At 42.2% G+C, this 15930-nt stretch overlaps 1 protein-coding gene across 1 annotated transcript; it reads right to left on the reverse strand.

Annotated features, from left to right (window-relative positions):
- Positions 1–1540: 1540 nt before the first annotated feature.
- FBXO39 (F-box protein 39) lies at positions 1541–15604 on the reverse strand. Its single transcript, XM_030799688.1, has 4 exons — positions 15547–15604; positions 9254–10356; positions 2227–2403; positions 1541–1888 (listed from the first exon to the last, which is right to left on the reverse strand). The coding sequence occupies exons 2-4, from the start codon at positions 10274–10276 to the stop codon at positions 1760–1762; spliced, it is 1329 nt and encodes a 442-aa protein (XP_030655548.1). The 5' UTR covers positions 10277–10356; positions 15547–15604; the 3' UTR covers positions 1541–1759.
- Between the last annotated feature and the right edge of the window lie 326 nt (positions 15605–15930).

Raw genomic sequence — 15930 nt, forward strand, 5'->3', positions numbered from 1 at the left:
ACGTCACAGACCCGGTCTCAGCATATTTGTGGAAAAATAAAGGAGACACAAGAAAAATAGAGGCAGGAGATTTGAGTCCATGATGCCATTAAGTCAGGGGCTGAGTTCCTCCTGTGGGAGGGAGTTCCAGCTCTGAGCAGACTCCTCCTAAAAGTAGGGCTTTTCCTGCTTCATCCAAGGGCAGGCTGCAGATTTCTATGCATCTGAGATTGGACCCACACAATGTCAATGTCAGGAGGCTCCCGCATGAAGGTCAGCGGATACAACGGATTTCTAAACTGATAATGTCAGTCAGTAGAAAACATGATTCTATTTGCTCAATGGTTACACACACCCTTTCAGGTGCACGGGTTAGCAGGAGTCAGGGTCCTCTAGTAAGAGTCTATTCTGGGGCTGGGTGCCGTGGCTCACGCCTGTAATCCCAGCATTTTGGGAGGCTAAGGCAGGTGGATCATTTGAGGCCAGGAGTTGGAGACCAGCCTGGCCAACGTGGTGAAACCTTATGTCTACAAAAAATACGAAAATTATCTGGGCATGGTGGTGCGTGCCTGTAATCCCAGCTACTTGGATGCTGAGGCAGGAGAATTGCTTGAACCTGAGAGGCAGAAGTTGCAGTGAGCCGAGATCGCACCACTGCACTCTAGCCTGGGCAACAGAACGAGACTCTGTCTGAGGACTAAGCTCTGATTTTTTTTTTTTAAACCTTGCCCAAATTCCAATCTAAGGGGTCTGCGGAATCATGCCCTACAAGCCATAAATTCTAATCAGATGGGTTTTAGTTAACCCTGTATATGGTGACTTTCCAATCTGACTCTGGCGTAACAAGGAAGAAAATCAAAATGTTTTATCCCAAAATATATTTTCTTGCCATACCTTGAAATTGCCCTGCAAAGTCTCTTGTGGGAAAAATCCATATTCTATAGAGAATCTCCTTTCTGCTTTGTTTTCCTTCCTTTCTTTCCAGTTCCAGGAGATAATCAACTAAGAGCCAGGGACCATTCTAATTCCAATAAGAAACATTTTACAACCTGCTCTCTCTGAAGTCTGCTATCTGAGAGCTTCCTTTGCGCAGTAAAACTTGATCTCTACAATCCTTTATCTTAACCCAAACATTTCCTTTCTGTTGATCCCAGGTCTTCAGATAAACTCAACCAATTGTCAACCAGAAAATGTTTAAATTTACCTACAGCCTGGAAGCCTCTGCTTTGTTGCCCCGCCTTTCTGAATCAAACCAATATATTTCTTAAATCTATTTGATTGATGTCTCATGCCTCCTAAAACATATAAAAGCAAGTTGTACCCCTATCACCTTGGGCACATGTTCTCAGGACCTCCTGAGGGCTGTATCACAGGCCATGGTCACTCATATTTGGCTCAGAATAAATCTCTAAAAATATTTTACAGAGTTTGATTCTTTTCGTCAACACATCTCAAAAAAAAAAAAAAAGGAAGCTACTCTGAGTGGCTTTGGGTTTTTAGCTCTGTGGATGAGTGAGGGTGTCAAAAAGCAAAATTGACGAAAAGAGAAATTACACCTGGATAGTTGGTAAACATAGCGCTTTAAAGCTTTAAAGCCACCTGGAGCCTTCAGGTCATCGGCAGTCTCAGCTTTTGCTGGGCTGCTCGTGTTGTTGTGGAGCTGACAAAAAAAGTGGGGAGAGAGAGGAGCAAAAGGGCTGGCAGTGCCCAAGTGTAGTTCTAAGAGAAATGATTTTCAAGTTCAAAGTGCTCCTAGCTTTCTTCATCTGTAGAGCACTCATTACATTATAGAGTAAGCGATGACCAAATAGCTAAGCTCTGATTCGATCAGCTTTCTGTACTTCCTGTAAATTTCCCGCAAGGTCTTGTCCTCTTCGTTCGTGTCATTTCTGTTTGTATAAATTCTCACCTGTGCCAACAGAGAAATACATCCACATATGAGCACGCACACACACACACACGCACACACACACACACACGGTGACTACACTTTTCAGGGCTTGACAACAATTTAAATGATCTCCATGTACAATTGTTGAATCAGGAAAATATGTTGGCAGAATCAGAAAAAGACCAAACCCAACTACTAGAAAAGAGAGCTCCAGATTCCCTTCTGTGAAACTGCTGATTTCCAATGAACAGATGATTGTCCCCCACTGCCTTATCTCTGCCCTTCGTTCCAGAGCAGAAGCACCATTCCTGGATGTCCCCACTCTACCCTGTGCAACCAACCTGGGGGCCTCTTACCTTGAATATACGCAGGGCACACTGCCGTTCTTTCTGACTCTTCAGGATCCGCTCCACAAAAGTAACATCAAGGAAAGCCCAGATTTTGAAGTAAAACAACTTCCTGCAGGATATGATGAGGAGGTGCAGCTCCTCGTCGAGTGACTCATGGTTATTGTTGAATTCACAAGTTAATTTCTGGAAGAGCACCAAAAGGGAAGATGTGTGTGGGCAGAGATGCTGAGACTGAGTTGTTCTGTAACATTTCCACGACCTGGCTCTGGGCCTGATAGCCATGATAGTTTGGGGGCTTTCAATTTTAATCTTTAATTTTTGTGGGTACATAGGTATATATATTTATGGGGTATATGGGATATTTTGATGTAGGCATACAATATGTAATAATCACAATGGGGTAAATAGAATATCCTTAACTTCAAGCATTTATCCTTTGTGTTACAAACAATCCACTTATACTCTTTTAGTTTTTTAAAAATGTACAATTAAATGATCATTGACTATAGACACCCTGTCATGCTATCAAATGCTAGATCTTGTTCATTCTTTCTAACTTTTTTTGTGCCCATTAGCCATCCCCACTTCCCTCTGCACCCCCTACTACCCTTCCCAGCCTCTGGTAACCATCCTTCTACTCTCTATCTCCATGAGTTAAATCGTTTTAATTTTTAGCTCCCACAAATAAGTGAGAACATGCAAAGTTTGTCCTTCGGTGCCTAGCATATTTCACTTAACATAACAACCTCAGTTGCATCTATGTTATTGCAAACAACAGAATCTCATTCTTTTTTGTGACTGAATAGTACTCCATTGTGTACATGTACCACATTTTCTTTATCCATTGATGGACACTTAGGTTGCTTCCAAATATTGGCTATTGTGAACAGTGCTGCAATAAACATGAGAGTGCAGACATCTCTTTGATATATTGACTTTCTTTCTTTGGGGTATATACCTAGCAGTGAGATTGCTGGATCATATGTAAGCTCTATTTTTAGTTTTTTGAGGAACTTCCAAACTGTTCTCTACAGTGGCTGTACTACTTTAAATTCCCACCAACTGTGTATGAGAATTTCCTTTTCTCTGCATCCTTTCCAGCATTTGCTATTGCCTGTCTTTTGAATAAAAATCGTTTTAACTGGGGTGAGATAATATCTCACTGTGGTTTTGATTTGCATTTCTCTGATGATCAGTGATGTTGAGCACCTTTTAATGTACCTATTTTGCCATTTATATGTCTTCTTTTGAGAAGTATCTGTTCAGGTCTTTTGCCTATTTTTTAATTGGATTACTATTTTTTTCTTATAGAATTGTTTGAGCTCTATATATTCTGTTTATTTATTAATCCCTTGTGATATGGGTAGCTTGCAGATATTTTCTCCCATTCTTCCTGTGGGTTGTCTCTTCACTTTGTTGATTGTTTCCTTCATTGTGCAGAAACTTTTTAACTTGATGTGATCCCATTTGTCTATGTTTGCTTAGATTGCCTGTGCTTGTGGGGTATTGCTCAAGAAGTCTTTGCCCAGTTCAATGCCCTGGAGAGTTTCCCCAATGTTTTCTTGTAGCAGTTTCATAGTTTGAGGCCTTAGATTGAAGTCTTTAGTCCATTTTGATTTGATTTTCATATATGGCAAGAAATAGCAGTCTAGTTTCATTCCTCTGCATATGGCTATCCAGTTTTCCTAGCACCATTTCCTGAAGAGGAGATCGTCCTTTTCCCAATGTATGTTTTTGGCACCTTTGTCAAACATGAGTTCACTACAGATGAATGAATTTGTTTCTGGGTTCTCTATTCTGTTCCGTTGGTCTTTATGGGATTAATAAATAACCAGAATACATAAGGGGCTCAAAATCTGTTTTTATGTCAGTCTCATGCTGTTTTAGTGACTATAGCTCTGTAAGATAATTTGAAGTCAGGTAATGTGGTTTTCACAGTTTTGTTCTTTTTGGTCAGGACAGCTTTGGCTATTCTGCATCTTTTGTGGTTCCATATATATATATGTGTATATACATACACATATATATACATATATATACACACATATATACATATATATACATATATACACATATATACATATATACATATATATACATATATACATATATATACATATATACACATATATACATATATACATATATACACATATATACATATATACATATATATATAAATTTAAGATTCTTTGTTGTATTTCTGTGAAGAATGTCATTGGTATTTTGATAGGATTGCACTGAATCTGTAGATGGCTTTCGATAGTATAAACATTTTGACAACATTGATTCTTCCAACTCAGGATTAAAAAACTCACTCAAAACCACTCAACTACATGGAAACTGAACAACCTGCTCCTGAATGACTATTGGGTACATAATGAAATGAAGGCAGAAATAAAGATGTTCTTTGAAACCAATGAGAACAAAGACACAACATACCAGAATCTCTGGGACACATTCAAAGCAGTGTGTAGAGGGAAATTTATAGCACTAAGTGCCCACAAGAGAAAGCAGGAAAGATCCAAAATTGACACCCTAACATCACAATTAAAAGAACTAGAAAAGCAAGAGCAAACACATTCAAAAGCTAGCAGAAGGCTAGAAATAACTAAAATCAGAGCAGAACTGAAAGAAATAGAGACACAAAAGACCCTTAAAAAAAATTAATGAATCCAGGAGCTGGTTTTTTGAAAAGATCAACAAAACTGATAGACCGCTAGCAAGACTAATAAAGAAGAAAAGAGAGAAGAATCAAATAGATGCAATAAAAAATGAAAAAGGGGATATCACCACCGATCCCACAGAAATACAATCTACCATCAGAGAATACTACAAACACCTCTATGCAAATAAACTGGAAAATCTAGAAGAAATGGATAAATTCCTCGACAAATACACCCTCCCAAGACTAAACCAGGAAGAAGTTGAATCTCTGAATAGACCAATAACAGGTTCTGAAATTGTGGCAATAATCAACAGCTTACCAACCAAAAAGAGTCCAGGACCTGATGGATTCACAGCTGAATTCTACCAGAGGTACAAGGAGGAACTGGTACCATTCCTTCTGAAACTATTCCAATCGATAGAAGACGAAGGAATCCTCCCTAACACATTTTATGAGGCCAACTCATGAACAAAGAATATCTTTCCGTTTTTTGTGTCCTTTTCAATTTCTTGCATAATATTTTATAGTTTCCATTGTAGAGATCTTTCATTCCTTTGGTTAATTCCTAGGTATTTAATTTTATTTGTAGCTATTGTAAACAGGATTACTTTCTTGATTTCTTTTTCAGATTGTTCACTGTTGGCATATAGAAATGCTACTGATTTTTGTATGTTGATTTTGTATCCTGCAACTTTACTGACTTTGTTTAGCTGATAGTTTTTTTTTTTTTTTTGGTAGAGTCTTTAGGTTTTTCCAAATATAAGATCATATCATCTTCAAGCAAGAATTATTTGACTTCATTTTCTATTTGGATGCCCTTTATTTCTCTCATCTGATTGCTCTAGCTAGGACTTCCAATACTATGTTGAATGGCAGTGGTAACAGTGGCATCCTTGCTCTGTTCTGGATCTTAAAGAAAAGGCTTTCAGTTTTTCCCCATTCAGTATGGTACTAGCTATGGGTCTGTCATATATGGCTTTTATTGTATTGAGGTATGCTCCTTCTATACCCAGTTCTTTGAGAGTTTTAATCATGAAGGAATGTTGAATTTTATCAAATGCTTTTACAGCGTCAATTAAAATAATCATATGCTTTTTGTTCTTCATTCTGTTGTTATGAGGTATCACATTGATTTATTTGCATATTTTGAACCATTCTTCCATCCCTGGGATAAATCCCACTTGGTCAGCATGAAAGATCTTTGTAATGTGTTGTCGAATTTGGCTTGCTGGTAATTTGTTGAGGAATTTTCCATCAACGTTCATTAGGAATATTCACCTATAGTTTTCTTGTTTTTGATGTGTCTTTATCTGGCTTTGGTATCAGGGTAATACCAGCCTTGTAGAATGAGTTTAGAAGTATTCCCTCTGCTTTTATTTTTCTGGAATAGTTTGAGTAGGATTGGTGTTAGCTCTTCTTTAAATGTTTGATAAAATTGATAAAATTCAGCAGTACAGCCATCAGATCAAGGGCTTTTCTTTGCTTGGGGACTTTTTATTACAGCTTCTATCTTGTTACTTGTCAATGGTCTGTTCAGGTTCTGGATTTCTTCATGGTTCAATCTTGGTTGGTTGTACGTGTCTAGGAATTTATCCATGTCTTCTGGGTTTTCCAATTTATTGGCATATAGTTGCTTGTTGTAGGCTCTAATTATCCTTTGGATTTCTCTGGTATTGGTTGTAATGTCTCCTTTTTCCTCTCTGATTTTATTTATTTGGGTCTTCTCTCATTTTTTCTTATTTTGGCTAATGGTTTGTTAATTTTGTTTATTTTTCAAAAACCTTTTATTTCATTGATCTTTTGCATTATTTGTTTCACTTGCACTCATTTCTGCTCCAATCTTTATTATTTCTTCTCTTCTACCAATTATGGGATTGGTTTGCTCTTGGTTTTTTTAGTCCTTTAAAGTGTATCATTAGAATGTTTCTTTGAAGTTTTTCTTCTTTTTTGATGTAGGCGCTTATAGCTATGAACTTCCCTCTTAGTATTGCTCACTGTATCCCACAGGTTTTGGTAGCTGTGTCTCCATATTGTTTGTTTCAAAAATATTTCAATTTCCTTCTTAATCTCTTCATGACCCACTGGTCATTCAGGAGCATATTGTTTAATTTCTGTGTGTTCATTAATTTCCAAAGTTTCTTGTTATTAATTTCTAGTTTTATTCTGCTGTGGTCAGAGAAGATGCTTGCTATAATTTCAATTTTTTGAATGTTTTAAGACTTTTTTTTGACCTAACATATGGCCTATCCTTGTGAATGATCTGTGTGCTAAAGAGAAGAGTGTGTATTCTTCAGCCATTGGATGAAATGTTCTGTAAACATCCTTTAGGCCCTTTTGGTCTGTAATGCAGACTAAGTCTGCTGTTTCTTTGTTGATTTTCTGCCTTGAAGATCTATCCAATACGGAAACGGGGGTGCTGAAGTCTCTAGCTGTTATTATATAAGGATCTATGTCTCTCTTTAGCTCTAATAATATTTGCTTTATATGTCTGGGTGCTCCGGTGTTGACTGCATATATACTTACAATTATTATATCCTCTTGCTGAATTGACTCTTTTATCATTATATAATGACTCTGTCTCTTTTTACAGGTTTTGTCTTGAAATCTATTTTGTCTGATATAAGTATAGCTACTCCTGCTCTTTTTTGGTTTCCATTGGCATTAAATATCATTTCCCATCTCTTTATTTTCATTCTATGTGTGTCTTTATAGGTGAAATGTGTTACTTGTAGACAGCAGATAATTGAGTCTTTCTTTTTAATCTGTTTAGCCACCTGTCTTTTGATTGGAGGGTTTAGTCCATTTGTATTCAATGTTATTACTAAGTAGGGTCTTACTCTAGCCATTTTGTTACTTGTTTTCTGGTTGTTTTGTGGTCTTCTCTTCCTTCTTTTCTTCCTTCCTGTGTTCTTTTTAGGGAAGGTGATTTTCTCTGGAGGTATCTTTAATGTCTTGCTTTTTATTTTATCTGTTGTATGTTTTTAGATTTGAGGTTACCATGAGGCTTGCAAACAATATCTTATAACTCATTATTTTAAACTGATGACAGCTTAACACTGATTGCATAAACAAACTAATAGACAAGCAAAACTAAACTTAATAAAAACTTTTTACTTTAACTTTGTCTCCCTACTGTTTAACTTTTTGTTATTTCTATTTGTATCTTACTGTACTGTCTATCTATGTCTTGAAAAGTTGTTGTTGTTATTATTTTCGATCGGCTTATGTGTTTGTCTTTCTACGTAAGATATGAGTAGTTTCCTCACCACAATTCCCGTGTTACAATATTCTGTGTTTTTCTGTGTACTTACTATTACCAGTAAGTAATAGTAAGTATACATCTTGGACCTTCAGATGATTTCTTATTGATCATTAATGCCCTTTTCTTTCAGATTGAAGAACTCCCTTTAGCATTTCTTGTAGGACAGGTCTGGTGTTAATGGAATTTGGGGACTTTTTAGATAAGGGACATTGGACATGTAGTTCTTAGAGGAAGAGATTTGAGAATGATGGTGATCTCATCTAAGGTTGCAAAACTTGGAATTTGGAGGCAGTGTACTTGGAGTATACAAGGTGCTGGTCCCAGCCCTGCAGTGGACTGGCTGGGTGACTGTGGGCTGGTCACTGAACCTCAAGTTCTTCTGCAGCACACAAGGATCATGATGATGTGTGCCCTACCCCACCTTTGGTTTATGTGGGTACCTAATGAGGTATTAGCACTTGGAGTCCATCCATGTTTGTAGAGATACATAAACCTGTTAATATCAATTGTCACAACCACTGTGAGGTCCTTGGAAAGACAAAATGATCCTGATCTTACAGGTGAGAAAGCTACTAGATTAGGGAAAAGCCCAGAAGCTCTGAGCTCTTCAGTTGTGTAAATCAAATTTGACTTTTTGTCTGGCCTGGTCCTCCCCATTCTATCTCCCCAATTACCAGGAACTGGCACTGCTATAACCAGACAGATCCCCCACTGAGATCTGACCATAGGAGCCACAGGGTCCCCTGCATGCTGCTGTGGCCTCGTGGAAAGGTAGGAAGAGGCAGCCCAGCCGCTATTCACCTGCAAGGCACCTCTAGGCTCAGGATTCATAGCTCTGAGTGGGGACTTAGGGGCTTTCCCCGGCTGACAGCTAACCAGATAATTCCTTGTGTCTGTACCACATGTAGAAAGTGAGTAGCAGCTTTTGTTGCCTACTGTGGTCTTGGGAGGAGGGCAGGAGGCTTAGTTGGTGATATTTCCTAGAACTTCAATTTGAGATTGAGTGAACATTTGGGAGCCCAGCCAAGAGCAGGCAGCAGTGGACTTTCTTCTGGGGAAGCCAGTCACCTGAACAGCAGTCACTCCTCACAAGTCCCACCTACCTGCAGAGTGTGCCGGAAGGTGGGCAGGAGATCTATCAGAGTGGGTCTCATTGACCAGTCTGGGTCACTGAAATAGCAGCTTCTCAGACTGATGCTCCTGATCGGGATCTCCTGCAAGAGGATTCGGGCTAAGCGTTCGTACTTCATGATCCGTTCAAAGAAGAAGTTCACCTTCAGATTGGTGGCCTGCCTGGCCAGCTTGGCCCAGGACATACCCCAGATGACCTGTCCGTGGGGGTCATGAATGTGGCATTTGATGTTGATGGTCCGGAGGGTGCTGGCGTTCTCACACAAGTTCTCAAGCAGCTCGTCGGAGATACAGTTGTAGTTGAGGTTCAGGGACACAAGACGGTGGAAGGTGGACATGGTCTTTTTGAACTGGGGGCTGCTGTAGACAGCAAGGTGATGGCTGAAATAGTCCTCGATGTTGAGCTCTGAGATCATATTCTCATTCCTCATGTAGCTGAGGGAGTCGAGAATTTGGCAGCCTTGCTCCACGGTCAGCCTGGCCCCTTTTAGGTTGAGATATTCCAGATGTTTGCCCATCTTCTTTAAGAAGAAGCTCAAGCTCTTGATGAATGAGCTCCTGATGCTGTTCCTCCACACCAGGCGGTCCAGCTCCAGGTATTGGATGGAAAGAGATTTCAGACGGTTGTTGCTCTTACTCAGACGAGACAGGAGGCCCCGCATGGTGACCTGGAACTTCCTGGTCAAGACAGCATTGTAAGGATTCAGGAATTTGACCTCCAGGCGCTCCAGATAACGACCAAACTTCTTAACATACCAAAGAGCTGACTCAACTTCAGATGCATGTACCCTGGAAGGTCTCCCGCTGAAGGTGATGGTCCTGTACCGCCAGAGGTCAGCAGAATACATCATCTGGTTCCACTTTCTGCAGACAAGAGCAGCTCTGGACCTGTCCCTGTCTCCTAGCCACCAGAAAACACGGCACAGACACACATCGGGCAGAGTGGCCCAGCAGCTCTGGTCTTGGGGCTGGATCAGTTCACTTTCTTCGTCCATCCAGGAACTGCGATGTACGGTGCAGCTGTGTGTTAGGCAGGGCTTCCAAAACTGAGGAAAGGAAAGCAATCACTTGCTTTCTGTGGGGAATAAAAAGGAAGAGCCATTAGCTGTCAAACAGAGATTAAACTCAAATGAACCAGCTTTCCCTGTGGTCCCAAGTGCATTAGGCACTGTGCCAGGTGTGGGTGGTTCAATGATACATTCATGACACAGTCTACACCTGCAAGGACTTCACAGTCTATCCAGGGATACAGACCAGTACTCTATTATAACCCTGTGAGAGAGCGGGAAGTTTCAGGCGGACTCATAGTGTGGGGTAGCGCACTTGGAAGGTGACTTACTGTTTGACTAAATACAGTGTTTGGAAGTAGAGAGGGCTGCTCAGAGGAGGTGACGTCTGAGTTGGGTTTTGAAAGGTGAGTAGGATTTGCAAGGCGGAACAGGTGAGCCTAGTGATAGTGGTGGAGGAACTGATGCATTCTGGGCAGAGGGAATAATACGTGCAAAGCCCAGAACTGTGAATGTATGTGATGTGTTCCCATTCAGAGAACTAAAAATGGTTTGGTCATCTGGCACTTAACTTGTTAAGTGGGCTAGAAATGGAGGAACTGTAATTTATAGATTCAATGCCATCCCCATCAAGCTACCAATGACTTTCTTCACAGAATTGGAAAAAACTACTTTAAAGTTCATATGGAACCAAAAAAGAGCCCGCATCGCCAAGTCAATCCTAAGCCAAAAGAACAAAGCTGGAGGCATCACGCTACCTGACTTCAAACTATACTACAAGGCTACAGTAACCAAAACAGCATGGTACTGGTACCACAACAGAGACATAGATCAGTGGAACAGAACAGAGCCCTCAGAAATGATGCCGCATATCTACAACTATCTGATCTTTGACAAACCTGACAAAAACAAGAAATGGGGAAAGGATTCCCTATTTAATAAATGGTGCTGGGAAAACTGGCTAGCCATATGTAGAAAGCTGAAACTGGATCCCTTCCTTACACCTTATACAAAAATTAATTCAAGATGGATTAAAGACTTAAATGTTAGACCTAAAACCATTAAAATCCTACAAGAAAACCTAGGCAATACCATTCAGGACATAGGCGTGGGCAAGGACTTCATGTCTAAAACACCAAAAGCAATGGCAACAAAAGCCAAAATTGACAAATGGGATCTAATTAAACTAAAGAACTTCTGCACAGCAAAAGAAACTACCATCAGAGTGAACAGGCAACCTACAGAATGGGAGAAAATTTTTGCAACCTACTCATCTTGGTAAAGGGCTAATATCCAGAATCTACAATGAACTCAAACAAATTTACAAGAAAAAAACAAACAACCCCATCAAAAAGTGGGCAAAGGACATGAACAGACACTTCTCCAAAGAAGACATTTATGCGGCCAAAAAACACATGAAGAAATGCTCATCATCACTGGCCATCAGAGAAATGCAAATCAAAACCACAGTGAGATACCAACTCACATCAGTTAGAATGGCCATCATTAAAAAAGCAGGAAAAAACAGGTGCTGGAGAGGATGTGGAGAAATAGGAACACTTTTACACTGTTGGTGGGACTGTAAACTAGTTCAACCATTGTGGAAGTCAGTGTGGCGATTCCTCAGGGATCTAGAACTAGAAATCCCATTTGACCCAGCCATCTCATTACTGGGTATATACCCAAAGGACTATAAATCATGCTGCTATAAAGACATATGCACACATATGTTTATTGTGGCACTATTCACAACAGCAAAGAGTTGGAACCAACCCAAATGTCCAACAACGATAGACTGGATTAAGAAAATGTGGCACATATACACCATGGAATACTATGCAGCCATAAAAAATGATGAGTTCATGTCCTTTGTAGGGACATGGATGAAACTGCAAATCATCATTCTCAGTAAACTATTGCAAGGACAAAAAACCAAACACCGCATGTTCTCACTCATAGGTGGGAATTGAACAATGAGAACTCATGGACACAGGAAGGGGAACATCACACTCCGGGGACTGTTGTGGGGTGGGGGGAGGGGGGAGGGACAGCATTAGGAGATATACCTAATGCTAAATGACGAGTTAATGGGTGCAGCAAAACAACATGGCACATGGATACATATGTAACAAACCTGCACATTGTGCACATGTACCCTAAAACCTAAAGTATAATAAAAAAAAAAGAAAAGAAAAACAAAACAAAACAAAACAGCGCAAATAAATAACTCTGCCTTTGAAAAAAAAAGAAAAAGAAATGGAGGAACTGGATCACGTGGGAGGTGCTGGATCAAGGGGTCTTGCGTGATGTGATAAAGATTATGTCCTAGAAGCCAGGGAGTCCCACTTCCCCTTTCCCCAAGATTCTGGAATCCTGACATGGCCTGTCGCCTTCCTACATTGCTGACAGTTGTGTTTACATTCAAGAGCTGTAACAGCAGAACAGGGTGGAAAACCCCAGCTGAGGAGAGCCATGAATGTTGATGGGTCAAATGTCTGGAAGCCATGTGGTGAGTTTTGAGGTGTGGAAAGGAAAGGACACTCTGGGGGATAGAGGAAGGACGGTCAAGAGCAGAGTCCAGGCATTGTGGTGGGAATGGGGATGTGTTTGCAAGTTCTTTAGAAGACATGATTTGGTAACTGTTGAAGGAAGAGGTAGGGAAGGCTGGAAAGCTTCTGACCCAACTACAGAGTCCCAGCAGAGAGCTGGGCGAATGTCTGCTTCATCCATAGATATTTTATAGCCATCTGCTAAACTTTTTACAGTTTTTTGCTTTCAAAGTTTCATTTGCCTAAAAACTCTCCTCATGTTGTCTGCCCCTCCCAAACCCCCACTGTTCAAAGCTCAAGCGCTACCACTCCTTAAAGCTCTCACTGACTACTTTACCAAGTAAACCTAAGATTATTGATCATGGCTCATAAAATTGTGGGGCTGGAAAGAGACCTGAGAGTCGATTTCTTTTCAGATGAACCCTGAAGGCCAGAGAGGTGAAGGGACTCACCTATAATCTCACAGCAAGTTACTATCACGCCCCAGACTGGAACTTAAGCTTTTGACTCTTTCTTCTGTACTTTTTTTTCCTGTCCCCACCTCTTGGGCCTCAAGGGTGTAGGGGCAAGTGAATCACATTTCTCAATTCAGGACCGACGTTATTTGCCTGTGCAAGACCCCTCTCTGGTTTTATTTATTCACGTGTTCCATTTTAACCCTCTGTCCCATTCCATTGCCCCCACCATAGACAACTGTTCAAATGTGTTTGATGTGCATCTTTTTGTTTGTATGTGTGCCTGCAAAATGTGTACTTACTGTTTGTGGGAATAAACTTACTGTTTATTCCTGTGGCTCTGTGTACATTTCACCCATTGCGTCTAGCAGCTGAATAGAACCCATGGCAGGTATCCTGCCTGTCTCCCATCCTCTTTCCTTTGATGGACTCCAAGTCTCCTCCAGCTCCCACCAACACCACAGTGGCAGTGAGCACCCTCAAGTAAGCACAGGTGTGGGCCTCCCCAGGGACCTTCTCCAGGCTTTGTCCTCACTATCCCATCACTTTCTCTCACCACCCACTCACCGATTTGGCCCCAGTCTCCAGCTGGCCCTCCCACCTCCACATCCGAACAGACTTCCATAAAGGATTTAACAACAGCCCGCCCCACCCATGACATGGCACCCCAGTGGTTCCCAGCATGGCTGCGTCCACATTTAGTCTGCCTCCTTCTGCTACCTCTTGCCAGTGCCCCTCTTTGTATAACCTGTGTCCTTGCCTTTCTCTCCCAAGGGATCCACACACCCCTTGACATCCTCCTTCTGCTTTTGAGAAGTACTTAAACATTTAACAAATGAAGAAATAGGTCTCTTCAATCACTTGTAAACTGCCCAAGGCTAGGGGCCTCCACAGCACTCACCACCAAGCAAAGCTCCTAAAAGGTGCTGCAGAAGAGATAAACCAATTTAAAAGCTCCACAAAGCAAAGACTTGGAATCAACCCAAATGCCCATCAATGATTGACAGGATTAAGAAAATGTGGCACATATACACCATGAAATACTATGCAGCCATAAAAAAGAATGAGTTTATGTCCTTTGCAGGGACATGGATGAAGCTGGAAACCATCATTCTCAGCAAACTAACACAGGAACAGAAAACCAAACACCGCATGTTCTCACTCATAAGTGGGAGTCGAGCAATGAGAACACATGGACACAGGGAGGGGAACATCACACAATGGGGCCTGTCGGGGGGTGGGGAGCAAGGGGAGGGAGAGCATTAGGACAAATACCTAATGCATGCAGGCCTTAAAACCTAGATGATGGGTTGATGGATGCAGCAAACCACCATGGCACATGTATACCAATGTAACAAACCTGCACGTTCTGCACATGTATCCCAGAACTTAACGTATAATAAAATAAATAAATAAATAAATAAATAAATAAAAGCTCCAGGAAACCTTTTGGCCTAGCAAGGTCGTAGGTCAGAAGAATCATCAGATACTGGTGCTGTAAGGGTGGGGTTGGAAGAATACGTGTGTCTGGAAGAGTTGCTGCAAGGAGACTCCAAATTCTATTTAATGTCTGGGAACCTCCCCTTACCCCCCCAGACCCCAGCAGAGGCGGTGTAGCTTAGTGGGCTGGATCCTAGCTATGCCCATTACAGTCGGATGACCTTAGGCAAGTCAATTTCTTTGGGTCTCAGTCCTCACATCTGTAAATGGGGTAATAATAGTGCCTTTCTCCTAGTGTTGGGAGGATTAAGTGAGCTGATACCTGGAAAGCACCGGGAACAGTGCCTGCCACTAGTAAACGCTATGCAAGAGCTGGCTGCCGTTAATAAGAAAGTTGGTGCCGAGGTACTTCTGCAACGTCCCGTCAAGGAAGATAGGAATACAGACACATCCATTTCACAAATACGGAAACGGAGGTGTTGGAAGGTGAATAAAGTTTCCCAGGGAGAACGTGTAGTAAGTGGGGAGATGGGATTCGAACCCAGGGTTGGCCCACCACATCACACAGCTGCCAACCAGGGAAGGAAATCTAAAGATGTCCTACCCACCGCGGGAGGGGAGTTGGCCGGGCAACTCCTGCAGCCAAAGATGCTTCCCAGAGGAGGTGATGAAAGCAGCCCGCCTCCCCCTCGCGGGCCTCCGGGCACCCCACCGCCACCCCAGCCTGCTCCCGCCCGCGTTCGCCCGTTACCCGTTCGCTGAGCCCCGCTCGGGCTGCGTCCGGTTTGGGCTGCAGGGACTGGAGCGCGCCTGCCTGCTCCGCCCGCGCAGCTGCTGCTCCGACGCCAACTCCATGGGCGCCCGGGGTCTGCGCCTTGCTCTGGCCCAGGCTAAATGCCAAGCTCCGGCCGCCTTTGTGACGCGCCGCTGCCTACAAGGCTCTGTTCCTGCCCCCAGGTTCGCAGAGCCCCAAACCTGCAGTTGCCGGGTCGGTGGATCCCATGTGCAGAGGGCGAGACGGGGCCCTGGCCAGGCGTTGGGAGGCGGGAGGCTCGGCCGGCACTCCGGGTGAGGATGGCACGCCCCTGCCCTTGCTTCTGCGCACAGGGAAGTCATTCGGCCCCGAACTTGGGGCTCAAGACGGTTCAGTTCGCTGCCTTTCCCATCCTGACCCAGCCCCGGTTTTTTTCCGAAGCCG

Source organism: Nomascus leucogenys, chromosome 19 (genome assembly GCF_006542625.1).
Source record: "Nomascus leucogenys isolate Asia chromosome 19, Asia_NLE_v1, whole genome shotgun sequence".
NCBI classification, from domain to species: domain Eukaryota; kingdom Metazoa; phylum Chordata; class Mammalia; order Primates; family Hylobatidae; genus Nomascus; species Nomascus leucogenys.